General features: G+C 43.7%; 3 protein-coding genes across 15 annotated transcripts; 2 read left to right on the top strand and 1 right to left on the bottom strand.

Moving 5' to 3' along the window:
- Window positions 1-933: 933 nt before the first annotated feature.
- Window positions 934-13,457, bottom strand: znf384a (zinc finger protein 384 a). 8 transcript variants are annotated; one of them, XM_042075722.1, is made up of 12 exons: window positions 13,306-13,457; window positions 11,735-11,802; window positions 11,042-11,318; window positions 10,412-10,534; window positions 9,407-9,445; window positions 7,590-7,756; window positions 7,290-7,366; window positions 6,827-7,051; window positions 4,780-4,947; window positions 4,435-4,513; window positions 2,638-2,796; window positions 934-1,396 (listed from the first exon to the last, which is right to left on the bottom strand). In XM_042075722.1, the coding sequence occupies exons 2-12, from the start codon at window positions 11,795-11,797 to the stop codon at window positions 968-970; spliced, it is 1,806 nt and encodes a 601-aa protein (XP_041931656.1). In that variant the 5' UTR covers window positions 11,798-11,802; window positions 13,306-13,457; the 3' UTR covers window positions 934-967. The 8 variants fall into 8 exon arrangements, with proteins under 8 accessions (XP_041931656.1, XP_041931663.1, XP_041931655.1 ...); XM_042075729.1 differs by having other exon boundaries at window positions 4,780-4,934; window positions 6,982-7,051; window positions 9,407-9,448; XM_042075721.1 differs by having other exon boundaries at window positions 9,407-9,448.
- kifc1 (kinesin family member C1) lies at window positions 12,282-20,329 on the top strand. Of its 5 annotated transcripts, none has more exons than XM_042075717.1 (17): window positions 12,356-12,396; window positions 14,811-14,843; window positions 15,440-15,520; window positions 15,623-15,725; window positions 15,839-15,886; window positions 16,028-16,063; window positions 16,392-16,593; window positions 16,696-16,840; window positions 17,002-17,190; window positions 17,448-17,567; window positions 17,912-18,196; window positions 18,371-18,535; window positions 19,064-19,202; window positions 19,360-19,499; window positions 19,603-19,676; window positions 19,782-19,857; window positions 19,948-20,329. In XM_042075717.1, exons 1-17 carry the CDS (start codon window positions 12,394-12,396, stop codon window positions 19,990-19,992), a joined length of 1,884 nt encoding a protein of 627 aa, XP_041931651.1. In that variant the 5' UTR covers window positions 12,356-12,393; the 3' UTR covers window positions 19,993-20,329. The 5 variants fall into 5 exon arrangements, with proteins under 5 accessions (XP_041931653.1, XP_041931651.1, XP_041931652.1 ...); XM_042075718.1 differs by lacking the exon at window positions 12,356-12,396 and adding an exon at window positions 14,214-14,323; XM_042075716.1 differs by lacking the exon at window positions 12,356-12,396 and adding an exon at window positions 14,582-14,728.
- Window positions 20,330-22,233: 1,904 nt separating this feature from the next.
- zbtb22b (zinc finger and BTB domain containing 22b) lies at window positions 22,234-27,773 on the top strand. Of its 2 annotated transcripts, none has more exons than XM_042075714.1 (4): window positions 22,234-22,441; window positions 23,222-23,455; window positions 23,569-24,504; window positions 25,038-27,773. In XM_042075714.1, exons 2-4 carry the CDS (start codon window positions 23,246-23,248, stop codon window positions 26,010-26,012), a joined length of 2,121 nt encoding a protein of 706 aa, XP_041931648.1. In that variant the 5' UTR covers window positions 22,234-22,441; window positions 23,222-23,245; the 3' UTR covers window positions 26,013-27,773. The 2 variants fall into 2 exon arrangements, with proteins under 2 accessions (XP_041931648.1, XP_041931649.1); XM_042075715.1 differs by lacking the exon at window positions 22,234-22,441 and adding an exon at window positions 22,465-22,622.
- The last annotated feature ends 216 nt before the right edge of the window (window positions 27,774-27,989 follow it).

The following is a 27,989-nucleotide window of genomic DNA, read 5'->3' on the forward strand; positions in this document are numbered from 1 at the left end:
TGATTGGCTGGAATAGAAATACATGATTCCGTATTTGGTTATAACTAATGTCGTTTTCATGTTTTGTTAATGTTTTTTTTTTTTTTTTTATCTTTTTCAACAGCTTGTTTTAGGCAGAAAGACAGTCCTTCCCTTTTTGAATGAAAAAACATCTCTTCTATGTAGTATATGTACAAGATTACAGTAACGGCCAATTGATAACAAGGATAAATGATGTTACTTGCATAACAATAATGATGTATGTTATAAGTTGGTATTAAAAGTAAAAAATAATAAAGTAAATAGTACCTTGCAGCCAAACCACTGTTAGCATATACCACCAGCCTTTTCTCTCTCACTTCAACCCCTTGCAACATCGTCACTCGGGGAAGAACAATGAAATATTAAACCACTTTGCTTTTTTTTTTTTTTAACAATCATAATGCTCTGTTCCGATGTTGCCATACATTCCACCACACCCATTTCTTCCTCCATCACCCATACTCATTGCTCGACTTTCGTCTCTGGTCTCTGTCGTACAAACACACGTGCACACACACACACATACATACACATACAAACTTTCACTCATGCATCCACACACAGACATTAGAAAAATACACACATATGATAAATGACTTAAAAACGAAGATGACGAGAAACAGAAAACGGGTAATAAAAAGTTCTCTAAGTGCCACCGCTCCCGTCTTCCACCCACCGGCCCCTCTGACCCATGCAGCTTGCGTGTGCTCTGTGCCTGCACCGCTCTTCTCCTCCTCTCCTCTCCTCTGCTTTGCTTTATCCCCAGCTCCATCGCTCTCCCAACTCCTTACAATCTGGGCTCCAGTCTGTCACCTCTTCATTCAACCCAAGGCAGTGTAGTTTTGTCTTTTTTTTTTCTTGTTATAGTCCTTCCATCCACCTCCTCCGCCCACAAGTACTCCCTCCCTCCCTCCATCCCCACCCACCCTCCCTCCCTCAGTTCGGTCTAGGAGTTCATGTGCTCCACCTGGATGGCCGAGGTGGAGACCGTGAGGCAGAGGTCTTTGTGGGCCGACAAGTCGGCCACGCTCACCGGCTTGTACTGGATCTCCCCGGCCGACACCGTCTTGTACTGGTGCAGGTCGAAGGGGCAAGGTACGCCGCCCTCGCCCGCCGTGTAGCTGCTGGGGGGGTTGGAGTTGGGTGCATTGGGCGCCTGCCCACCTCCCGGCCCGCCTGCCGCAGCTGCTGCTGCCGCCGCCGCAGCGGCTGCCGCGGCCGCTGCTGCAGCGGCGCCCCCTCTCCCACGACCTCTGCCCCGGCCCGTGCCCCCGCCGCTGGGGGTCTGGCCTTGGGCCTGCTGGGCAGCCACCGCCGCCGCCACCGTCAGGGGGTCGGGGTTGTGTTTGCGCATGTGCTTCATCAGGTACGTCTCCTGCACAGGTGGGGGACAGGGTTATAGTCAATACAAAAGCTTTTAACAGTAAATTACAAATGTTTGTCTCCTTGCCAGTGTCAATCACCACTATCTAAGTTCTGTAACCGATTCTATGTTCTAATGATAGCAACTGAAGGAGCATATCTGATATCATCTCCCGACAGCCTAATACCATATTTCAGGGTCACAATCAGTTGAAAACCCCTAATGTATGGAAATTCCTTAAGCATTGAGAGAGACCAGGGTGCCATCACGGGAGCAAATCTGCTTGACTGAACTTCTCAAAATTGCAGCCACTGAAAACAGCTCTGCTCTATTCTGGAGTAACCTGAAAGCCCTCAAACCCAAACCTGTCATTAAACATTTCTCAAGGCCTCAGACAGGCATGTTAAAAGCATTCAAATCAAATTAGCAAGGGCTGGCTCCACCATTTTAGGAATGCAAAAAATCAGGATGCATAACAAAACCTCGAAGCACGAAGGGTGTGTGCACAAATGTTTTAGTAGAGGAAAATCAGCAACATTATTCACTCACTGTGCTTTCATTTATCTTAAGTAAACTTAAAAAAAGCCTGCATTAGGTATTACAATGATGTACTATGTATTATTACCATGTCTATATGCACCTCTTGCCACACACTAAGGCTAGTGCTTGCATCATACCAGAATCTGATATATGAGACATACAAAACATTACTCCAGTGCAGTGTATCTTTGGCTATTCAAAATGCATTTCCAACTTATTACCCAGTGATTTCATAAATACTATGCAACTGACAATCTACAGATATACACAGCTGTACACCAGGATGGTATTTTGTATGGAAAACTTGTATGGAGGGATTACTAAGGAGTACTAACCATGACAAAAAAACAATACAACATAACACAAAGATAGACACACACAGACACAAAATAATAATCCCATCAAGCTGTATAGGAACCTACCACATACATGCTGCTAAACCTCTAGCATGTATGAGGCTACAGTATCAGATACTTCTGTTCTGCTACAGAGGGGATGACCTACAGTCTCTCTACTCTTCAAGCCCCATAAAACTTACAAATACAAACTTGTGCGTTGTCCTGTAGCATATTACTAGCAAGGCTACTGGAAGAAACATTCATAAACGTCAGATAATCTCTCAAAACTAGCTGAAATAACATTTATTTCTCAAGTTCAAATGAGGCAGGCAAGTGGGTGTAGTTTTGTGTGAGGCAACTGATTGGCTTGCATACCGAGGTGTAGGCGCGGTTACACAAACCGCAGGAGTAGAGTTTGGCATGTTTGACTGTGTGCGTCGACAGGTGCACCTCCAGGCTGGCCGCATCCGTGTAACCACGGTTACAGTTGTGGCACTTGTACGGCTTGTCCTTGTTGTGCTGCCGGCGGTGAGACTGTGGTAAAGTCACAGAAAGAGAAGTAACGTGAGAGTTATTTATTTTTTAAACACTCCTTTCAAAAGCTAGAGTCCTAGCACTACAAGTAGAGAACACTTAAAAATAGAAAATTACAAATATAGCATCAGAGAAGTAAGGCCCCTGCTTCTACTATGTCTTGCATTAACGGTGTTATCAAATTTACAATAGATAGATAGATAGATAGATAGATACTTTATTGATCCCCAGGGGAAATTCAAGAAATGCAATACTGCACTGATTCTCTGAACATTTCAATTAACAGTTGGCGTCATGTCGTGTCATGTTGTTTTCAGATTTGTGGCTTTCCTAAAATTAGATTTTCAAAGTTGCTATATTCCTTTCCATAAATTATCACAATATATCGCAACATATTGAACAGCTCTGTGCAGCATAGGCTGTGGAATTGCCACTCAGAGGCAGAGAACAGGATACGCGATTGGTCACGTAACATCCTGCCATCTAGCTTGGTCATCTCCTGCTCGCATAGGGAAGGGTTCTCAAAGGAAGTCCAAAGATCTTGGAGCACACATCAGTTGCATTTTGTAAGTGTTTTTGATTTGAGGGTCGCATGGAACCAGCAGGTAAAGGAGAATGTAATGGTGCTTCCTATAAAGGAATAATAAAGCTTTCCAAGTATGTTCTTGCTGCCCCCAAATAAAATAGAGCTTTCTTAAGAGATATTGTGCTGACATTTCCTGAGGATTTCCTCAGTGTTGGAGACAATTTTCAAAAAAATATCAAAGATTGTGCCCAGATACTGCACCTATCTAGCTGCTTGTCAATGTTTCTGGAAAAGGCTAAGAGATTGTTCCAATCCTTGAAGCATCCTTGAAGCGTATTGATACTTTCACTGGTCCACTGCTTAATGGATTTGATAACACTTTCTGTCCTTCTTACAATTTACTGATAGGCTGGTACAAGCAGTAAAGTGTGATGGTCAGCAGAACCAATGGGGGGCAGTGCGATTAATCAAGCGATTAATATGCATCCTGAACTGAGCCATAGGATTTATCTCACAGTCTTTTTTTCAAAGTCTCTGAGTCTTTCCCAAAAGAATAGGTATGCAACATACTAATAAAAACCTTTCAAAACTCTGTCCACTGAGCAGTGGTTAAAATAATCAAGGATAAATTGGAAAGAGTCTGGTGTAACAAGTTCCAGTCTGTTTAATGTTCTCCCAGTATGTTCTGTGGCTGTGATCACATTCTCTCGTGGATGGATGTAAACAAGGGAAAGTGGGGAAAACTCCCTGGGATGGTAAAAGGGCTGTAGAGAGATGGAAGATTTTTCTCTTACAGTAACCATTGAGCTTCAGTGAGTGTATACATAAAAACACATGCGTAGTGTGAGTAATATTACCATGAAGTGGCATCGTTGCATGGTATTTGAACATCTGAGTACAAGTGTGAGTATATGGCCACCCCATACCACCAATACCTGATCAGCATCAGTGCATCTCTCTCAGAATCGCAATCCCTGTATCAAGACTCTTGCCACTCAACTTTCACTTGAAAAATAGGTGTGCTAACAGGATGGTAAGCTGTAAGGAAGGAGTATTGTGCGGTGAGCCTTTGTTAAGTATTTTTTTGTCATTCGGATGTGTGGTGGTCCTACCTGCAGGTTGGAGAGCTGAGTGAATGCCTTCTCACAGCCTGGGTGGACACACTTGTATGGCCTGTCACCCGTGTGGATCCTGATTAAAAAAAAGAGCTTTCAACTACAATTCCCAGCACCACTTGCATCTACTCCATTCATTCCCAAACACATTTAATAACAGACTCACAGAGAAAGGCAACAGCAGAACATTAAAAGACTACAAAAAGAGAGTGGGCAAGAGAGTGAGAGAGAGAGAGAGAGCGAGCAGAGGAGGGGTGGGGTTTGGGGGGCGCGTGGCTTCAGATGGTACGTTGTATTGCGGTGGGGTGCAGTGCTAGCTTGCTAGCTGTCCCTGCCCATTACCTGTGGTGCTGCTGTAAGTGACTGAGCTGCCTGAACGTTTTCTGGCAGTAGGAGCAGGTGTAGGGCTTGGCCCCGGTGTGGATGCGGATGTGCTGGGCCAGGTAGCTGGAGTTGGCGAAGGATTTGGAGCAGTGGGGGCACTTGTGTGGCTTGGCCTCTGTGTGGTTTCTAACAAGGGAGGGAAGGGAGATGGGAAGAGGGGGAGAGAGGGAGAGAGAACAAAACAGAGAGAGAGATATATATTTATATAAGATCAACGATGACCTGGGTATAAAAAGAAAATAATCACAAGGGGTGGGGGGAAAGTAAAGGGGAAGCCTCTGGCTATGACTTCTTGTCTGTGTCTGAGTTGCGAAACGCAGCACATAAACAAACACCAGGTGCAATCAGTATGTTTTTCTCTCTCTCTTCGTCTCTCTCTCTTTCTCGTTCTCTCCCTCTTTCTCTCTCTCCAGCTCTCTCACTTCCTACGCTCTCCCATAGTGATATGATGTGCCTCTTACTGTGTCTGTGTGACTGATGGGGACTTAAGATGGGCCACCTCTCACTCTCCTAGTGGAAATGACAGGGAAAAGGAAAAGATACAGGGATGGAGGGCAAAGGTGTGGAAGAGACAGCCTTTGCGGACAAACGAAAGAGACATTCTCTTCAAATCATGGAGAAGGAAAAGAAAGAGAAGAGCCAAAAAAGAAGGGAAAGGGTTTAAGGGTTAAGGCAAAATACAGGTAGTGCCATACAGCGAATGATAAACAACATCTAGCTTCATACGTCTTTGTCATGCACAAGGATAGTGTTCAAAAATGTAGTTGTCATATTACAGAAAGCGTGTGCATACAGACATGCACATTTAGACAAGCAGACATGAGTGGAACCAAATCAAAGGCCCACACAAGCAACAGGAACCACAGAAAAGTACAAATCAAGAGGATACAAGATGAGGGACACATTTTGCTCGCAGGACATCAAAAACCTGAGAGAAGATGAGAACTGATAAATGTGTATGGTGTGCCATACAAAGACATTCAGACAGATGATAGGCATACATAAGACATCTGTGTTGAACAGAATGGAAGGCAGAGGACATAAATCAATACGTAGAAATGCGTTATGGACAATTTGTCCTGTTTCAGAAAGGAACATGCAGTTTGTAGAGTAGTTTCAATCAGTGCTGTTCCAACAGGAGTGATTAGCATCGTGGATGAGGGTAAGAGAAAGAGGACAGATGGAGAATGTGAAGGGGAGATGGGCGAGGAATAAACAAAAATAACAACAACAACATCCCATAAGACAATGAAAAGCTGATGACAGAACATTCTGAAACAAGGAACAGGGTCTAATGGCACAAGGCCGTTAGATGTCTGTGTCTGTGTTGTGTGGTCTCGAGGCAGACAGTAGACACCGGGAGAGTCTAGAAATGAGTATGAAACTGAGTGTCTCTCTGGTCTGGGGTGGCTCACCCTCATGGTTGTACCAGCTCATGGTAGTACTCTACCAGTTCATGACTGAACCTGTCTACATAGGACACATTGAGTGGATCAAAGCAGGGGTGGGGAGGGGTGGGGGTAGAGAGAGAGAGAGAGAGAGAGAGAGAGAGAGAGAGAGAGAGAGGCCAAATAACTGCCAAATAAACCTGTAGGAAATCAGAACAGAAAAGCTGGACAGCAAAACTGACATTTCATTTCAGCAAGAGATTAAGAGTTACACACACAATCACCACATATTTGAAGTAGGTCACATAGATGTGGTTATGACTAGTTTGAATGTCTAGAAAATAACAGTTAGACCTGCTTTAACCCCATATTAACAGTAGCACTGGTCTCAGTGACCAAAATCCTCTCATTTTTTAAAAAACATTATGTGGTAATCATGACATGTACATTTACTCATTGGTGCACATGTACAGACAATAACAAGCACACATGCCAATATACTGAACATACTAAAGTGTACACACAGGCTTTCTCACACACACGCACACACACATGCAGGCACACACACACACACAGCTCCCCTAGGTGAGTCCTGGGTGTGGTGTGTGTCTTAGTACCGTGTGTGCTGCTGTAAGTGACTGAGCTGCCTGAACGTTTTCTGGCAGTAGGAGCAGGTGTAGGGCTTGGCCCCGGTGTGGATGCGGATGTGCTGGGCCAGGTAGCTGGAGTTGGCGAAGGATTTGGAGCAGTGGGGGCACTTGTGTGGCTTGGCCTCCGTGTGAGACTTGGCGTGGATCTGCATGTCCGACTTGTTGAAGAAGGTCACCGCACACATCCGACACCTGCGTGTGTAAGAAGAGAAAGATGGAACACGTTCGAGCAAGTGAGAAAAATAGCTTTAACTTGACATTGACAGACTGAGGTATTTAACAAAATCTGCATTTAAAATGAAAACATTAAAAGGACATTTTTAGTGGTGCTTGTTAGGCACAAAGCCACTGGTTGATATAGGGCAATCAACAGCTAAACCACAAACAGATTTGAGCAAGTTTGCATAAACAAGCAAACAAACATCCAAACCTGTAAGATTTGTTCCCGTCTTTGTTTGTATGATCATCTTCATCGTTGGAGAGGTCATAGGGGTCAGCTGGGTGGTGCTGTGAGGGTCAAGAGAAAGAGACACTTAGAGGTACAGCAAAAAACGCTAAACAACTTAACCTGCTCTATTCCAGTTGACCCACAACTACTACAGAGGAACGAGTGGACATTCCGTTACTTGCTATTACTCTTTTTTTATTTACTTCCACATGAATTTCTTATGGCAGAAGTGTCCATAGATCGACTCAAGAATTCATTCTAAACAACTCTACTGTAACTCACCTGACCCCCAGCTGCGAGGTGGGCAAGGATCAACGCATCACTTCCTGTTGGCAGCGTATGGGCAGTCATGGAACCATCTCGGGGTAGCATGGACTTCTTCTTCCTTCCCCGTTTGGAAGGAGTTGGCATGACGACAGCTGGGGGGATGCTGCCATTCTCTTTCTTATCTGGGATGTAGGATAATCAAAGAGGGAGGGAGGGTGGACACAGGAGGAAACAGGAAGAGACAGGGAAGGAAAACAACAACGTATCCTCCATTAAACCACACTGAAGGACTGCATTTCCCAGAAGTCTTTTTTACCTTGAGTCTTCCCACAATATTCCCCTCAGATGAAGACATGAGATGAAACCAAAACCAAAACCAAAATTGAGTGGGCAAAATGAAGCTCATAGAATTTTAATGAAAATGTGAACTATGCATTCTGTTTTGACAACCATCACTTAATAACAGGAATTAAATGCAATTGTTAAATCCCATGCAACAAATTTACCATAATCTGTGAGAATGTAAGCATACACCGGTGCTTTTAATTGACTAGAAAATCTGCTGAGAAATAATGTGTAATGCTCAGTCAGAGCAGCGAGAGGCACCATCAGACATCACGCTGCGGCTCCTTTAATAATGCATTGCGTCATATAAATTATGCAGCCCGGCTCCTTCTCATCAGTTTGCTGCTTCATGAAACAAAGGCTTGGCTGCAGTGGCTCAGAGGAGATGAGACTACTGTGATAAAGCCCCAGATGTGCAGATGGTAAAGCGATCCAGGATCCAGGAGTGTGAAGCCGAGTCTGTTTTTAATCTTGGCTATTTTTATCTGCCAACACAAACTGTTCCCAAACTGATAACGACACCTTGAGTGAAAGCGATAGAGGAGATTATGCAACATCACTCTGTCACTATTAAAAGAAATTCGGATCTGCCTTGTTTGTGTGAATAGAAGGGTTGACATTAAAACAGGAGCCACTCATAACTAAACACTGCGGCAAATATTTAAGGGTACATAATATATCTAACTTCACAAAATACAATACATTCAACATTTTGAATCCTGGTAGGTCCAGTCATGACTTTACCTTTAGCTAACATGTGCATACACTTGCCATGCTGCTAAAAATTCTGCTAAAAATGTCAAATATAACAGAAATTTAAAATGACATTAAAAAAATAAAACCAAGAGAATTCAAATCCATTGGAACAGGAACCCTACCAACTTAGTACATGAGGAACACATCTAGCAGGGAATATCACATTTCTTGTGTTCAATTTTACTTTCACACATTTCTCAAAACAATTCACTGATGATCATTGGTGTGAGCAAGAGTCTGACAAAGATTACCAGTCTTCAATATATACATTGGCCTATAAAGGTGAGGGAGTTTGCATCCCTGATAACCATTGCATTAACTACTGTATACATTCCGTTTGTCACAAAAGGGTGAATCCACAAAGGCATGAGAACAGCACTGGCGGAACTGTACCACCTCACTGGTCAACATAGACAGAACACTTCACAGTACCATTTAAAAACAATTCAACATCATGACTTCCCAGATTTAAAAATTGTTTCATGTGTTTATCCTCGTTGTATTCTTTTGCCTACTTGTTTTCAATATGCCCCCCCCCCCAGATAAATCAATAAACATGATGCATTTTACTGCTTTTTATCATAAACATCTGTTAGCATGGGCGCGTCATGTGTAGCTGACTGTGTAGGAGCGCGACCAGATCAGCTGTGTGCATGTTACAGGTGGGCTGTGGTGCAGCTGTGCTGGTGCTTAGGACGGGGGTCAGAGGTCACAGGAGGGGCAGTACTCACACTGGCTGTGGAAGTAGAGAGAGGAATGCCGGCTGGTCTCTACTGGAAACCGAGAGAAGAGGAGAACACACTCAACACACAGAGCTTTCCCTCCCACCCTCCTTCCTTCCCTCCCTCCCTCCCTCCCTCCATCCATCTAATCAGTCATTCACTCTTCCCTCCTTTTTCTTTGTCGTTTGCCAAAATAGGGGCGCCCCAGCGAGACCCAGGGGTGTTAGCTATGGCCTTGAGCAAGTCACACAGGGGGTTAGCAGAAGCATCAGCATGCCTGCATGTACAGTATGTGTATGAGTCCAAATGGTAAGCGCATCTGTGTGCTTAATGAAAAAGTGACTGTTGGAGCATGTGTGTGTGCATGTGTGTGAGAGAAACAGTCTGAGTAAAATTGAGTCAGAGGGACTGTTTCTTAATGAGTTTCAAAAGATTTTGGGATATAAATGTCGGGGAATGAGAACATTGACAGGAGCAAGTGTCCTTTCCTGGAAGTTGTCTGCGACATCTATGGAACGGAGGTCTACCCAACCCAGAGAGAGCGAGAGAAAACCAGCATTCCAAGTCAGCTATTTTTGGTCTTGGAAAACAACTGCTAACCTAGAACTTCTGACGTCTCCTTTAATGGGTATAACACTCCGTCTGCTCCGTTTAGCCTGCTTGCTTTCTTTCCCTCCTTTTCACTCTCACTCTATCCTTCAGCCCTTTCCGTAAAAACGGGGTACTGTAATAGTAATGCACCATACTGGTTAGATGTGCTTTTCAATTAAATGCATTGGAATAAGTGCAGAAGGGGCATAACCTGGTGTGTGTATGCGTGTTTGTGTACATTAAGGTCTACCTGTCCAGAGGCTGAGGTGCAGAGCAAGCAGCTGGGGGTTGGGAGGGGAGGGGAGGGGACAGGAGGGGGTTACCAGTGCAGAGGAGAGTAAAGAGAAGCTAGGGAGAGAGGTTCCCTTTTGGGGTCGGGTGGGTGGGAATATGGGGGTATGGGGGTGGGTGGGGAGTGTTTACCTGCATTTGAGGGGTGCAGTGTGGACACTATCATGGTAGTGGCAGGGGGTCCAGAAACAAAAGATTGGGACGAGGCAGGAGGGGTGACCAGCGTGCCCTGGGGAGTGGTGATCACTAGCCCCGCTGAGAGAGAGAGACAGACCGTGACCTGAGGAGCACGGAGCATGGCACTGCGTGTCATCACCAACTCCACAACCAATCGCAACATGCCTCGGGTCCGAACGTGGCAACCAGACCACATGCTGGATGTGGTTCGGAGGAAAGCATGCTCATTTAAATGACGGCTAACCAAGTGCAGTCAACATGAACAGGTGGCACATTTTGGCTGGTGGTGAAGTTGGAGTGACACGCTTTTAACAAGCACACAGATGCTGAACCCCATGAGTAAACAAATGACACTAAATAAGAAACAGAAGGAGGCTATGGTGACAGAGGGTGTGAGTGAAGGAAGAGGACAGGAAGCACATATGGCAAAGATATAAACAGGAATGAAAACAAAAACACAAACCAGTTGGTGGATTAAAAAACAAAGGGGTGGGATGAGAAAGAAGGAACGAGCAGCAAAGAGCCCGAAAAAGTTTGTGTGTGTGTGTGTGTGTGTGTGTGTGTGTGTGTGAGGAGGTAACCGACCTGCTGTCATGATGCCTGTAGAGGGCACGGGCACCACGGTGATGTTCTGTGAGGTGTGGGGCGAGTGCAGGTGCGCCCCGACCCCGGACATCTGGGAGCCGCCGCCACCCCCTTCCTGCTTGGGGCCCCGCCCGACGGCGCTGGTGTCCATGGCGACGGAGCCCGGCACAGTGAGCACGGCGGTGGGGTAGTGGGCGGACGAGGAGTGCGGGAACGAGGCAGCCTTCTCCGGGCCCAGCTGCTCCTTCATCTTGTTGAGGAACATGGCGTTCTCAATCTGCAAAGGGTGAAATGGGGAGTGGGGAGAAGAAGGGGAAAGGAGTGGTGATGGTAGAGAGGAAAAGAAACAAGAAAAGCCACAGGAATATGGGGCAGAAGGGGGGGGGAGGGAGAGAGCAGATCAGTGAGGAGAAGAATGAGAGATGTAGAACAATGGTGAAGAAAAGGAGAGGATGAATGGATGGATTGAGGAGGAGGGGAGAATGAGCAGTGGAGATTATTTTCGGCGGGGCTGTGAACACCAAGCTCTAGCACATTGAATCTCACAGCCAATTCAGGATCAGCCATCGCAGCCTGATAAGGTGCAAACTTTGTCATTACTTTGTTTGTTTTTTTTTTTTCTTTAAGTATGGTGTCTTCCTTTAGTGGCACAGCCATGTACAGTACAAGAGAGTCCAATAATAAGGTGTCTACCTGTCCTTGCACTGTGGGAACGGGAGACCAAAAGTATGATGAGTTGAAATGGGAATCTTCCATTATTTCTGCAATTGAAAAGCAACATACTAGTAAACACCCAGCCGCCGTGCGTCGCTCCGACAGTCGAAAACCAGACCTTGCCAGATTTCGTTACGTGTGCCCAGCATCCAGCATGGGCAACTGCTAATGATTGCTCTGGCATGCCTTCCCGCAAAGGTCCTGGAGAGGAATTTGTGCCGATGTACAAATTCCTGATGCCAGTACTGGCATGCACTCTGCATAGTCTGTCTGTCAGTCAATCTATTGGTTTGGTCACGTTCTGAAGTGTGCGTGGTGGATGACCCTATACTGGCCATATGAGACGGACCATTTGTCTCGTAGATTTGTTTGTGTTATGTCAATACCATGCTTAATCCCACGTGCAAAAGACATTTTAGGCATGCACCCCGCAAGGTTTTTCACTGCGAAAAGACGAGCAGCCGTTCCCCCGTGTTTCCACTGCCAGCCCAAATCATGGAACGCTGTGATTGATTGATTGATTAATTGGATGGATGTAAAAGCGACCAAAAAAACACCAATGCATTTGGGACTGATCGCGACACAGAAATGCCACAGTTAGATTGCTGTGCAGCTGAAATCTTGAACATGCATTCATTATGGTAAGTAAAAAGTAGAGAATAGAGCGTACTGTGAGAAATTCTCCGGTGAAACCCGAAAGGCGAATTTGCACACATGTCAGACACCGCCAGCTACGCCCCTTTGCTTTCAGTCGCTTGCTACATGGCTGGCTACTACTATTAATAGCTCCCCAAAACAAAAGCTAACGAACTAGCTAGCCTGCGACAAACAGTGTTACGTGGACGTTTCGATATATAAATCACACAAATGCTTATGAAATTGTGCGAAGCATGGTGCTCGCTAAATATGCTTAATTGGAAAGGTTAGCAATATTTGGAAAATAGTTGGACGTTGAAACAAGTTAGCCAAGGTTACCTAGCCAGCCATTGAAGAATTAACGTGAGGATAGTTCAGCTGCTCTGTAATGACTTTCTCGGTTATACATTTGGTTATACCACACCACTTAAACACGAGATGCATGTCATCTGTTTTTATTGTTTGTACAGTTAGTTGCAACAACGTTAGCCTTATTATTATTTAGCTAGCAAAACAGCTAGCTAGCAAAAACAAGAAACAATCCATTCAAAATGATATTTGGGCTCAACAGACTGGCTAGCTTGCCTCCATTAATTTCGTCTTTTGTTAGCTAACAGTCTACTGTACATTATAGAGTTAAAAGCCATGCACATATAAACTTCCGCTAGAAAACAATAATGTCCCTATGCCTGCATCCCTCTCCCGTTAGTCTCACTGTGAAAATAAAAAAAGAGAAAAAAAAAAACTCGCGGATAAAAAAACGAACAGAGAAAAAAACGTCGACGCCAATGCCCCTGTGCGAGACGCAGCTTCATGCAGACTTCCGGCTGGCGAGACAGGGGAGAAGCACTCGTGTGAGTTGCTCAAATTATGAGAAATAATTAACAATTTAGTCGTTACTGTATGTTAATTACCGGTGCTGGTGACTCCCTCTCAACCCTGGGTCTCCCTCGGGCCGGGACAGTTCGGAAACTTCGTCCAAATCCGCCCGAACCCTCAGATTCGCCGTTTTTTTCCCTCAATTTTTTTTTTCAATTTTTTTCCCTCTTGTGGGGCAGCCCGACTCTGTTTCTCGACACTTCCGGTGAATGAGGTCAAAACACCAAAATGGTTCTTTTTCATCACCGACTTGACTTCCGTCATGTGAGGTCTAGACTTAGAAGTAATTGATAAATAATATATATAACAATTACTGAAACAAACTTCAACCTGACATGTTCATATTTAGCCTATTGTTTATTGTGGACATTAGACTATGAATGTCAGATATCTTCCATTAGCACAGAGTAGGCTATATGTTAGTTTTTATAAACAATTCCCCCCCCCATGGCTAAAAAATGCATTAGGTAACTTTATTGTTAAACATGTCTCAGTCAACAAAAGTCTCAGACATTTAATTTGAAAGACAGTCCATATTTGATATCCACAAACTGAGCCTACAAAAATAATTAATTCATTCAACCTTTTATTTATTCTCAATGGTTCATTGAGGGTAGTCCTCATTTTCAGTAAAGGTGAGATTACAGTATGCGCATTTTGCCACTTCAGATCTGGATGAAATGTCATTATATGACCCCTCCTGATGCAGAGCCATGCACAGCGACCTGACTATAATACATACAAAGACATATTTGCACTATTCAGTTTAATTAATTAAAACCCTAAAATAGGTTTATGGCCAAAAATAGAATCTTAAGTGATGTATTTCTCTGTCTCCTTTTTTGTCTACTGAAAGCGTGGTTGTAAGTTGTCACACAGTGATACAGCCAGAAATACCTGCTGTTGTTGTTGTGCAGTCCACATGGGTGGGATCATAATAAAAGACACGCCCAGTCTCCTGTTCTTCTAAATGATTGGTGGCGGAATATTTGAAATTCGAAATACAAACTGCTGTCTTTTTCAGCAGTTTTGGAAGGAGCGTCGTCGCTGTTGGTAAGAGCGTTTCTACTTTAATTTGTTTTCGATTATTTAAATCTTACATTACCTCCAACATGTTTCTGAGAACCGGTTGAGTTACCAGACTTTAATTCACCGACCTTATGATGGTTATTAACTTATGTGCAACTAAGCTAACATTATCGGCAGCCGACTGTTAGCGTCAGCGTCATCTGAACGTCTTAACGTTCTGAACATCCAAATCTTATCGATAGGTTAGCGTTAAGTAACTTTAATTAGGTGATTTGTGTTAAGTCGTATCGTATTTTCTTGCTTGCTAACCACACGATGCAAAATGAGGCTGAGAATACTGACGGTAACATTATCCAAAAACACCTTTCCGACAACGCCTCAGTACAGCGGAGAATAACCTATGGGAATAACGTTAACGTTAGCAGATGGGTAACGTAACTAGCTTTCTATGTTGCATGTTGTGGCGGAGAGTTGCGTGTTAAATGTTAAGCATAAGTGTTTAATTTTTCAGGCACAACGCAAAATGAGCAAAACAAATAAAGAGGTGAGTGATTAAATCAACCGGTAGCGAATGTCGAGGCAACTGTTAATGTTAACATTAACCATTCCATTTGTCATGCAAGCTGTTCGTTTGCACTGCATCTTTGGCCAATAATTACGTTAACCTGACTTCATTTTACTAACAACTCGTGTTTGGTAACTTCTACCATTATTTACTTTGACACATATGCATATAAATGTGGTTGCGTAAGTCGTATGAATTCATGCAGTGGATGTTGAAATGCATGGTAGTTTTGCTTTGGCATGAAGTAGCCCTAGGTCTATTGACCAATTGACGTTAGCAGTTTGTGTTGATAGATAGATACTTTATTGATCCCCAGGGGAAATTCTTTGATTTTGTTCAGAATAGAGCCAAAGGCTGTCACAGACTTGATGAATCTATAACTTTGCTCTGAGTTAATACATCATGTTCTATGTCCACCAAAGGTTAATGTTAGAATGAATCATAGTGAAACGTCTATTATGAACTATTTAGACGTTGTGTACATGACTAGTAGTATGGCATTCTTCTCCCTTATAATTCTATGACAATAAGCCATGTGATGCATATGTCTTTTCCCATAATTGCTTCACTATCAGAATACACTGTCCCGTCTACCCGTGATGACTGGAAAAAGAGCACATCCGGGTAGCGCTGATCAAGACCCGCAACCTGCGCAGGTAATGTGCAATATGGTGTGACCAATTAAAGGCAAAGTCTTGTGTTTTAAACACTGTAATGCAATGAGATATTTATTCTTTGTAATCCATTGCTATCCCCAGAAGAAAATGCGGAAATTTGACCAGGATGCTCTGAGGGGTAAACAGGCTGTTTCTATGGTTGGAACCAAGAGACCAGTCCCAGCACCAGTTACCCGGCCTGCTGGTGAGGGACTCCTTTGTCAAATCATCCATTCTTTCACTGCAGTTGTTGGGTTTTCTGAATAAGAATGTATTCTAAGAATGTATTTGATTTAATGAAACCTTTTTGTCTCACAGCAAAACGTCCCACTGCTGCAGCCACGGTAGCTGGCGTCGCCCCAACAGGTAAGAAAGTTATGTTTGCATAGAACCAACTGCAGGGAGGGGGGGGGGGGAGATACAGTTCAACTGCTACCGGTAACTTCAGTGTCTGTTGTGTGACCTTTTCAGTTGTTCAAGTAATGTTCTCTTTCCCTTGTTTTCAAGGTGTACACAAACGTCCAGTTGCCTCTACAGCCAAAGGTATATCTGACTTCATTCATTTTGATGGTATCATGTGAAAAATGGATTAATATATAATCAGTGATTCCGGCAGCCATCAATGCAGTTATGTGTCTGTAGTTCTGTGGTCAACAATATTCCTGAAACATACCCACTGGAATGCTTTCAAGCTTTTTAGAAGTGCCAGCTGGGCTGTTGATGTTTGTAAGGTTTTGCATGCTAGCTTTTTGTTTAGTTTGCTCACTGGTACTTGACCAGAACTCCCTATTGTTGCCGGAGGGAAGCAAGATTTTGGCAGAAAAAAGATTTCTGCAGCTCTGAGCTGATGTGATTTTGAAATCATTAACAGTGAGCACCGGTGGTGCAGCCAAGAGACCAGCATGGGATTTGAAGGGGAAAATCGGTGATATGGAAGCCAGAGTGAATAACTATCAGGGTCGTTTGAAGGGCGTCAGTCAAGAAAATGAAACCCTAAAGGATGTTGTTGCACAGGCCCAGGAAGAAGCCTCCAGGCAGCAGAAGGAAATTGCCGATCTCAAACAGAAGCTTAAGTAAAAACATTATCTTATCCTCCAACTTCACACTGTGTATATAGTCTTGTCACAACAATTGTATAGTATAGTCTGTAAATGTTTTATGTGTTTTCTTTACAGTATGTGTCAGGAGAAATTGGAAGTTCTGTCTGGGGTAAAAGAACAGCTGGAGCTAGTTTCCCAACAGAGAGACACCCTGGAGACCAAGCTTAAGGCTGTAGAGATGCTCAATTCCAACCTCAACTCTGAGCTCCTTACAGTTCAGGTACCTCACAAAAAATACCTCCTTTGAATTGGCTCTCTGAATTTCTCAATCATGCCCAATGTGGCTTCAAAACCTGGCGCAGTAGACGGACACATTAAATAATGATCTACCTTGACATCCTAGAGATGAATTCAGAATGTTCTCTTCTCTCGCCTCCTCAGAGCCATCTGTCCATGAAGTCCTCAGCACTGGAGCAGACCCAGGACACCTTGCACAAGACCCAGGATACCCTAAATGAGACTCAAGAAAAGGTTCGGGAGCTGGAGGAGAAGGTAGCTAGGCAGAAGGAGGAGCTGCACTGTGGAGAGATGGAGCGCCGCAAACTCCACAACACCATTCAGGAACTCAAAGTTAGTCCAGATCTTGATGGCCCCTCGTTAAACCTCTTAGATTGACCAGAACAGACACGGTGTCATACAAGATATTAACCCTTAAAGGAGTACCGTCACACCGGTCATATCTGGGTTCATTGAATTCAACAGAATTTTAGAACCTTCAATTGTTGCGGAACTTAGAACGTTCAAAAACCTACACCTTTAAGGGTGAAGTTGTTATTTTTTCAGGTCCATTCTCTCTTCTAAATATTGTTTCTGGGGATTTGACACAGGGAAACATCAGGGTGTTCTGCCGAGTGAGGCCGCTGCTCACTGATGTCCAGGCAGACATCCCACACATCCAGCTGCCCGCTCACGACGACAAGGCCGTTGTCCTTGCTAAATCAGAAGAGGTAAATTAACACAACCAGCCAAGCATGTATCTGTTCAATGCTTTCAGTACACACATCTATATAAGGAAATGCTCTCATTGTTCTTGCATGTGCAAAGTTCCTAGTGGGATAAAGCTCATTATAGGTATATGTAAAATTAGGTATCAGCAGCCTAACAAGACAAACAGTTTTTCTTTTGTTTGCAAACAGTAAGAGGAGGTTGGTCTCCATGAGGTGTGGTGGATGTAGGGACACCAGTGAAATTGAGCAATTTTAACAGTTCAAAGAAAATGTGTTTTAATTCTATTTGAAGAATTTCAATGCATCACAAGTCATCTGGGCTTTTTTTGTCTCTGTCCTGTTAGTCTCACACAGGCCGCACTGGGGACACGCATAAGAATTATAACTTCAGCTTCGACCACGTCTTCGGGCCACGGGCCTCCCAGCAGAGGGTTTTTGAGGAAATCTCTCTGCTAGTGCAGTCGGCCCTGGATGGCTACAACGTCTGCTGCTTCGCGTATGGGCAGACGGGGAGCGGCAAGACCTTCACCATGGAGGGCGGCGAGAGGGACGAGGAGCGTGGGGTCATCCCTCGAGCTGTCCGGCAAATATTCAAGGCGGCCAGAGCGCTTGAGCATCAGGGCTGGGAGGTAAAACCTACTGCTGTGCTTGCTCCCTGTCTTAAGGTGGATGCTCTGAATGTTCCGGTTTCATTCTAGATGCTATGGTTTTGCCTGAACTGTATGTTTATGAAGTGTTTCTTTCAGACTTGCTTGAGCGTTAGTGTCTTCTAACGATTGCTGTGTAATGTTGTCCGTTTCTAGTATTCCTTCACCGCCAGCTTTGTCGAGATTTACAACGAAACTTTAAGGGACCTGCTCTACACCGGCAAGCCTAGCAAAAGGCCTGAGCATGAGATCAAGAAGAACGCCAATGGAGGAATCACAGTCACCAACCTGACCTACCAGAGGGTTGTGAGTGAGGACCAGGTATGCATAGTTGGAGCTAGTGTAGAGCTAAAAAAAAAAACTGAACGCTGATTCATGTCAGCGACTTCAATGTCTGCTTGTACATGGTACTAAAATATGTAATGGGAAAATGGCATCTATGCCATTAGCTTTTATGATCACCTGGTTAAAGGCACCCATAACGAGATCTGCTCTCGGGGTCTCCCTCTGGTTGAGAAGCGCAATAATAAGCAAACTAAATATGCGTCTTTTGCATCAAAGCATGAACATAACTCCGATATAATATACAGTAGAGGGAATGCACCAACAGCAACAGAAAAAATGCTCTGAATTCCTCTGGCATAGCAGCTAGGTCCGTAATCGCCTACAGAGGGCTGCTCAGACAATGGTGGAAGTGCCGATCGTCATCAAAATGATTTTGGAAAAGTTATGTTAAGGTCAAAAAACTGTTACGGGTGCCTTTTAAACAGGGTCATAAAAACGTCGGTATTTTCTATACAAGGTCATATGGGTGCCTTTTAAAATGTGGCTCTGACTTAATCGTTTCAGGTCCACAACCTGATTGAGGTGGCAAATCACAATAGGTCAACTGCCAGGACTGCTGCCAATGACCAGTCTTCCAGATCTCACTCTGTCTTCCAGCTGGACATTGAAGGTGTCAACTCAGACAGAGGCACCAAGTGCAAATGTAAGATCCTCATGAGCTAGATGGACTACATGTGCTTCTATTTATGCTGCCAGGTGTTGTGATTCAATGTGGTAATTAATTGTTGATTTTTACATGGCTGTTAGATATGAAGGTTTTACATTTTTGTCTGATTAATGTTGTGATTGTCAATGTTTAGCGTCCTTGTGTCTGGTGGACCTGGCTGGTAGTGAACGGGTACAGAAGAGTCAGTCCCAGGGTGAGCGCTTCAAAGAAATGACTGCAATCAATTCCTCCCTCACCAACCTTGGCATTGTCATCTCTGCCCTGGCCAGCAAGGTATGTCTGTGGAGGAGTGGTGATGTCATGCAGTGTTGATTGCTGATTGAAAATGGCCTTTAATTTTTTTATTTTATTTTTGCTTTCTTTTTGTTTTTTTTAGGAAAGTCACATCCCGTACCGAAACTGCAAGCTGACTTATTTGCTTCAAAACTGTTTGGGAGGCAACAGCAAAACGTAAGGGGTGACTAGTCTCATGGCACAACTTGTAATTTTGCATTTGAATTTCTAAAGTGATGTTGCTTTGGTGTAGTGACTCGTTTGTTTGTTTCCCCCTCCTAGTTTGATGTTTGTAAATATTGCTCCAGAACTGGACAGCTTTAATGAATCCCTAAATTCACTTCGTTTCGCCAGCAAAGTCAGTATTTATTCCTTTTGTCACAAGTTATTTTTAAAGTTATTTTGTGTTTGTGTAAAGGTTATATCTAATTAATTAATTCTTTTGCAGGTCAATGACTGTGTTATTGGAACAGCCTCTGCCAATAAGAAGTGAACTTGTGGATACTTTTATTCTTTTTCTTTTTAATGTTTAAATCCTGAACTAGTGGGAAGAGCTTTATATACATACTCCCGCCAGTTTTTTTACATGCTATTAAAGACTGTACAATAACTCTGAATTTTGCATTTGATAGATGCACAATTCACTCAATTTTGAAAATTAAGTAGGGTGGCTATTTGACTGTGTGAATCATAACTACAAAATATATTTGATTCATAAATGACTATTTAATCTGTATAGGCTGGCTACCTTGATCATTCTGTTCAGATTTGCTGATAAGCAGTCATCAAATGTGAAATGGAAACATAAATAAACAGCTGAGTAAACCTTCCAGTATGTCATGGTTACATTTCTGTGTGTTACGAGATCACTCAATTATTTCACTATGAAACATAACCCCTTAATTTCCCCCCTTACAAATGTCTTACTTTTTACTTTTTTCAATCCCCCCCTTCATCAAGGAATCCCTGAATTAACACCTTAAAATAAAATTAAGATGTACTTAAATTGTCCTTAATTATCCCTTCAATCACAACAAATAAGAAACCCCTGACTTGACACCTTAAATGTAGATTATGGAGGTCACATCTTAGATGGCATTTTGGGGTAACATTAACCCTTTATGGTATGGTGTTGCCTCCAGGCAACATGGCCTAATTTGGCTTGTTTAAACAAAATGAAACAACCATTTGATTGAATAATTCTTCAGCAGGGGTGGGAACTCTAGTACTGTCCAATGCAACTGCAAGAAAGAAGTCACATGACGTGTCTTGTGACGCCACCTTTTCCCTTGCGAAAATTGTATTTCTCAGTACTTTACATCCAGTAAATTATCCAAAAAAAAATGAGCAAGCTTTATTGATAAGTTAATACATGTTTACTTTTCATAACATATCAATGTAGGTGTAGAAAATAACAAAAAAAACTGCATGTGTCCTGCCCTGAGGCAACATTGTACCACAATGGACTCCCATACTGTATATAATATATTGCCTATACCTGTAACTAAACTGACAATTGTATTGCCTGTATTTGTTAGAAACGGTTATAAATATGTAATACTTACCAAAAATTAAAAAGCCTGTTTTTTTTTTTTTTTTTTTTTTTTCCGTGTTGTGATCAGAGTGCAGGTTTTGTACTGGGGTTTGAGGCCAGGTGGGGTGACTGCTTTCTCCTTTTGCTACATAATGCCAGAAGTGAAAGGGCTTGCTGTGATTCTGAAGGAAGTGTGCTCAAAGTTAGCTCAAAGTAAGATCTGTATGAGGGACCCCATGGAAAGGCGATGCATTAGTGAGGTACCCTGTGATGAGTAGATAGAAGGATGTACGAGGGGCACCTGTATGTGTGAAGTGCATGAGTGTGCTTAATGACGTTTTACAGAATGCCAGCACTATGGTTGAGGATGTGCCCTGACTACCATACCAACATCCATGGCTTTTTGGTGTTGCGGTCAAGCTGCAGACTTGCTACCCCGTAGCCCCAAGTTTGAGGCCTGACTGCTCCCTTTATTTGCTGCAGTGTAGAGTTACCCCCTGTGTTTCTCTTTGGAAACAAATTGCTTACTAAACTTTCAAAAAGTCAGATGTAGGTCTCAGGGAAAGTGGATGTTCTCTGTGTGTGTGCATCAGTATGCATAGGCCAATGGGTGTACGTGCATAAACTCATGGAAGTGTGTGGGTGCTTGTGTGTATGTGTATACCTGAAAATGTTTGGGGAGATTTATGAAGCTTTTAACTAGTAAATAACAGTGATGATTTCATATGATAATTTGTTTATATTTTTGTAACATATTTTTGTTCTAGTGTAAAGATAGGTTTTAAGTGAATAGGTTAGCTTTAATTCTTAAAAATAGGAATTATTTTACTTTTTAAGCCTGTTATGGTAGACTACAATGTTGCCTTGAGGCAACAAATCTTAAAAACAATATTAAAATTAAAAAATATTATTATTGTGTAGCTTCTAGCCTAAATAAACAGCAAGTTTCCCCACAAGGATAACGTTTTACAAATTAAGGGTCACTCACTTCATATGAATTAAGTGTTTTGGTATGTTTTCAGGGCTAATTTGAGTACATCACGTTTCGTAGTGTTTGTGCGCTTCCACCCATCTCATGTTTTTTACTGTTTCGCCCGGTTTCGCCTCAAACTTAAATTCAGTGCATGTAGAAAATGTTGCTTGTGACTGCGTACAGACAATGTCTGATGGAGTCTCATTGGAAATTGGTTGCTATGCTACTGCTGAGACAAGCTTACGTATCGGCCAAGTCTAGTCTGCTGTCTGTCTGGCTCTTAAAGGTAGCGGGTGTCGGCTCTCTGTTTCCTTGCTCATGTGCATGCGGAAAGGTAATAAACACCTAGCTCCATCAGCCATGGAGGCGACAACGTTTACACTGGAGAAACGGCTATAATTCGGCTCCTTGTGGTTTACTGAGAGGACTGAAGTGGTGAGTCTGACCAGCAATCGCCTAAAGATGACGTGGGCGCTAACCAGTCATAACCAGCTAGATAGCATGTAGCAATAGGCTAGCCAACGAAGCTGTGCTTTCTGACACTATAGATTTCTCAAAAAAGGGATATTTCTCGTCATGGAACTACCGCTGGAAAGAGTCTGGGTTTATAAAAGAGGTTTGTTTTGAAATGTCGTTTACGTCTATTATAGCTAATCTATTCTGACTTCAAGTCTGCACTGATTTCAGACGCCTTTGGTTGTGAACTAGTCAAGAACTAGTGGCTGCTGACATCCATCACGTGCACTCTGCACGAAATAACTTGTTTGTTCAGTGAGGACAGGGGCATTGCTAAAGTTTTGTCATCTAATTTACCAAGCTAGCTAGTCAAATAAGAATGAATTTCAAGGCCCCAACATTTCATAATAAGCGTGAGAGCCTTGCATTCTGCATCTTTCAGTTTCTCATAGCCCTCCATTCTCTTAAAATGTCAGTCTCAATCAATTCAATTCAAGTGAGCTTTATTAGCATGACAAATATTTTTGCATTGTCAAAGCAGAACATTTAGACATACATTTACATAGGGAATGCTTGGAATACAGTACATGGCAAATAGATACGCATCCAATCATCTGATTTGCAAATGACAGATTTGGTTATTCTTGATTTATCAATGCAATTGCAAATCATCTAAAGTTCTTACAAATTGTAGCCTTTTACGACAACTGGTTATGTGACTTTGTAACTCTTTGTTACATGCATGGTCCTTCATTTCAGCTGCTGTCACTTCGCTGAGCTGACATGGAGCAAGGTCATAGTAGCGCCAGCTCTGGTTCCACCGACACTGTTGTGCAGATGTGTTTTCCACTTGCGCAAGCGTCTGTGCTGGACAGACTCAACCGGCAGCGAGAAGAGGGGCGCTTTTGTGACCTGTCTATCCATGTACAGGGCCAGGTGTTCAAGGCACACCGTTGTGTGCTGGCAGCCTCTTCCCCGTACTTCCATGACCAGGTGTGTATGTGTAGGTCAGCAGAAATGTGGCATCGCTGTTCACATCTGATCTTTAATAAAAAAAAAAGACATTTAATAACTGATGCCTTTGGCTCTGCCCATTTGATGTCCAGGTACTCCTGAAGAACATGTCTACAGTGTCCATCCCAGCAGTCATGGATCCACTGGCGTTTGAGAGTGTCCTTAGGTGCGCATACACCGGCCAGCTCCGCATGCTCCGCGATGACATCGTCAACTACCTCACAGTGGGGAGCGTGCTGCAGATGTGGCACATTGTTGACAAGTGCACCGAGCTCCTCCGGGAGGCCAAGGGAGGCACCGGTGCCACCCTGGCGGCGCGTGCCTCTCATGAGAACCCTGAGAGTGGTGTGAGCGGCGAGAACCCCTCGGGCAGCGTCCTCCATTCCAGATCCGGCGACCCCCAGCCCCACGGCCGCCCCTCCCTCAGCGAGAGTCAGTCCCCCAGCAGCACCAACTACTTCAGCCCCAGGGAAGCCAACTGCGGGGGCTCCGCCGCTGCCGGCAGTGCGGGCGAGGGACCAGGCCTGAACTCCACCCCAAGTTACTGTGCTCCCTCTGGCCGAGAAGAGGCCTTCCTAATTGAGGAAGACGAAGACGAGGAAGACGACGGGGCGGAGGAGGAAGACCTTCTCTATTCCAGGAAACGGGAAAGGGGAAGCAACCGGAGGAAAAAGGTGCTTTCTGGGTGTGACCAAGGTGTGGGCGTTAGTGACAGTTTTGGTGTCTCCTCGTACCAGGATGGAGACTCGCCCCCTCCACAGAAAAGGCCCACATACAGCCAGCCCAGCATCATGCCCAGGAAGCAGTGGGTGGTCGTGAAGACAGAGCGGAGTCAAGAGGACGAGCTGATTGTTGTGTCTGGGGAGGAAGGCGGCGATGACGACGAGGAGGAAGAAAAGGAGCTGGAGCTGGACAGAGACAGAGAAAGGGAGAGGGAACTGGAGAGGGAGAGAACTTTCAACATTTCTAACGTCAGGACCCTCTCTGATGAGCTGAACAGCCGAGCTGAGGCTGAAATGGAGACACAGGTCAGTTTTTAGTCCCTTTCTATTTCCTCCACAGCTGTTTTCCAAAGTAATGTGTGTATTCTTTACAAATCCATTTTCTAATTGGTGTGACAAAAAGAAGTAAGGAACTCTAGGTAACATCAGAGCCATAGAAAGAGAGAGTTGTGACACTCTTTGATGTCGCCGCCACATGATGAATATTTTGAAAAAACCTGTGCCGAATGGCTGAATTGCAGCAGGGTGGGATGTATTTCTGGAAGCTGGAGGGCGTAATCTAGTAACTGATTGGCTACTGAGTGATTGGTAGTTTTCAGTTCCAAAACTGTCTCCATAACCCGGAAACTGGCATGTAAAAGTGCTGCCATCTTTTGCCACGGTCTCTTATAGCAGTGTCACCGTTTTTGCTACCGCAATAATGGCTGTTAGGTTTCTACCAAAAAATAGTTTCCTCTTGGTTTTGAATAATAGCATTCATCAGAGCTGAATATATGGCACAGTCTCGTAATGTGAAACTCTAGCTGACATCACTCTAACTCAATATGTGTTGCCTGCAGGTTGATTACTGTCAGTCCTCTGAAGACTACCTCAAGTATGACAGTGGTTTGTTGGACCACACCTCTCAACAGAATCCCCATGACACTGGCCAAAGTAGCAGCCGAGCTATTTCAGCCCTGTTGGGACCGCTTCAGTCAGCCGCAGCCAGGGCACAACTCTTCCCTCTGGACATGCAGGGGAACCAGATTCTGTTTTATAGTCAAGCCGCTCTGGACTCCTCTTCCCCTCTAGGTGTGGGGAGTGGTTTATCTGGGCCAAGTTTAAAAGGACCCACCCTGGAGCACGGAGCAGTTCATTTGTCAGGGCAGGGGGGTGTGAGTGGGGGAATGGATGGGCTTGACGGTGTCGCCTCGGGTGGTTCAGGGAAGGTGTTCATGTGTCACTGCGGAAAGACGTTTACGCACAAGAGCATGCGCGACCGACACATCAACATGCACCTGGACCTGCGGCCGTTCCACTGCCCGGTCTGTGCCAAGAAGTTCAAGATGAAGCACCACCTGACGGAGCACATGAAGACGCACACGGGCCTGAAGCCGTACGAGTGCCACAGCTGCGGCAAGAAGTTCATGTGGCGAGACAGCTTCATGCGCCACCGCTCCCACTGCGAGAGGCGCGGAGGCGGCTCCGGCGAGGACGGCGCTTCCGAGGATGCACAGGTTCTCTCCCCGACACACCCCCTCCAGCCGTCCCACAGCGAGGCCATGCAGGGAAGCTCAGAGGCCAGAGTCAGCATGGGTGGTGGGAGAAGCGTCAGCAGTGCTGGCAGCGGCATGTCTTGCCTGAGCATGGCCGGTCCTAGCTCCCTGTTGGGAGTTGGCTCCCAGAGTTTGGGGTCCAGCATCTTTGGGTTGGGGGTGAACAGAGGTGGGTGTGAGGACGAAGTGTGTGAGGTGAGTGTTGGTGAGAGCAACATCTCTTCGGAAGCACAGCATGAAAGAAAACTCAGTGGACATTCCCACATCATCCCATTGTAAGCTACAAATCTAAACGGGACTGTGGCTAAATCCCAATCTCTCCCCTAAGACCTAAGCCCAGAACCCTTACACGCTTAACTGATATCAGTTGTAAGTGATCAAGTTTGCAAGGGTTTCAAAACGCTGATAACAGAAATGGGACAGCATCTGCGACTTATCATTAAATTGACAACACAAAAAATGTGTTGCAAACACGTTTCCATTTTATGGCAGTTGTTTACGGGTGTTTTTTTCAACCTTCCAGCCTCCCTTTGGGTAACCCTGTGTTTCACCTCACGACGCTATGAATTATAGGTAATTCCCTTGAGTAGTGTCCACATATGCAGACTTGGGAAAAGGGTTCAGAGAAAGGGTATGAGCGAGCCCTCAAGAACTTCACAATTTCGCAGTGGGACCTAAGCTCTCACGAAGTTCGCTGCAAAGCGCATCAAAGTGTGTCAGTGCGTAAGGGGAGAGATTGGGATTTAGCCCATGTGTATAGCTCACTGACCTTTACAGTACATGGATTTGTGTGGAAAAGTTCATGTGCATCACATTTAAAATGCCAAAAATAGTTTCTTTCCATACTTTCCCTGCATATCTAACCATATAGTGGCATGGGAATGCATTCAAAATCTATGGAACCTTTTGCTGCTGTATAACGTAGACTAGGCTGCTAATTGTGAACTCTTACTATTGTCAGTGAATATTTCATAAGAAAATCTGATGACTGTCAATTGTCAAATGTTTTTGTTACATCACTTTCAGTGTTTTTGTCAACATCACAGAAGAGATGTTTAATGTGTTTTCAGCTTTTAGTATCAGAATATTAACAGCGTCACAGTTGTAGGAGGCACTACTAGGGTAACCTGACCATTATTGTCATAGGAGAAATCTGAATGATCTTACAAAGTCCTCTGCTGAATTCAATCTCTCTTGAGAGAATTATACCAGACAACTTGGGGTGCCATCTTCAAATGTATGGGCACAAACTACTATGTTTGCTTTTCATTATGATCTTCACAAAGAAAATGTTGTGCTGTTCAAGGTTTTCCTTCTATGAAGGTGGACTGTAATAATAAGTTAATTGCCAAAAGACTTGAGTGCTGTTGAAGGCCATTTGAAGCTGGTCGGGGCCATATGAGTATGATGGAACATGGATTACTTCTGTTCCCTTTTACTGGAATTGAGCCGAGCTGAAGAGAACTTAAACGTTTTTTTCCCAAATAGAGTTAATTTGGAGTATGTATTGATCACTGTAATAGAGGTTGATAAGGAGTGGTATATTTATGTTTCAACACTACAGAAATATATAGAAATACAATACAAAATATCAACTTACCATGTTGAAATTGACTGCCTTACTATAAATATTTTGGGTATATTTAATAATAATGTCCAGCCATGCCTATCAAATACCTCAGACCTCAGCATATTAATCCTGATGGATAGTTTGGGAGTGAGCGGAGAATCTCCCGCCTTTTTTTGTGGATCAACAATGCTGATAAATAATAATAATAATGATAATCAATCCATGGTTTATTTAAAGAATTCCGGAAAGTATTGTGTTCTTTGGGGACCATGTTTGGCATAATATAATATTTTTCTTTTTTTTTAAGATTATTAGATTACACTAATGCCCACAGCTAGGATTGGCACGCACCTGTGTGCGTCTAAACTCCGCTGTGGCAACCTACTGTTAAAGATTAAATCCTAGAACTGTCATCAACCTGTTATCAATATCTTGTGATATGAAAAATAAATACTCTGATTTAAAATGTCCTTACGTTTGTGTGTTGGATGTTCAAGTAGTAACAGTAATTTAATTTCAAGGGTGTAAACAAAACAATGGCGATGTAAGACTATGAACTAAATTCTTATATATATATATATATATATATATAAATAATATATATATATATATATATATACTGGTCAACAACTAGGCAGTCCCCTCTGTTCACACCAAGGTGTCTATATTAATAGATTTAATGTCTC

The sequence above is a fragment of the Alosa sapidissima genome, chromosome 21 (genome assembly GCF_018492685.1).
Source record: "Alosa sapidissima isolate fAloSap1 chromosome 21, fAloSap1.pri, whole genome shotgun sequence".
Taxonomy (NCBI): domain Eukaryota; kingdom Metazoa; phylum Chordata; class Actinopteri; order Clupeiformes; family Clupeidae; genus Alosa; species Alosa sapidissima.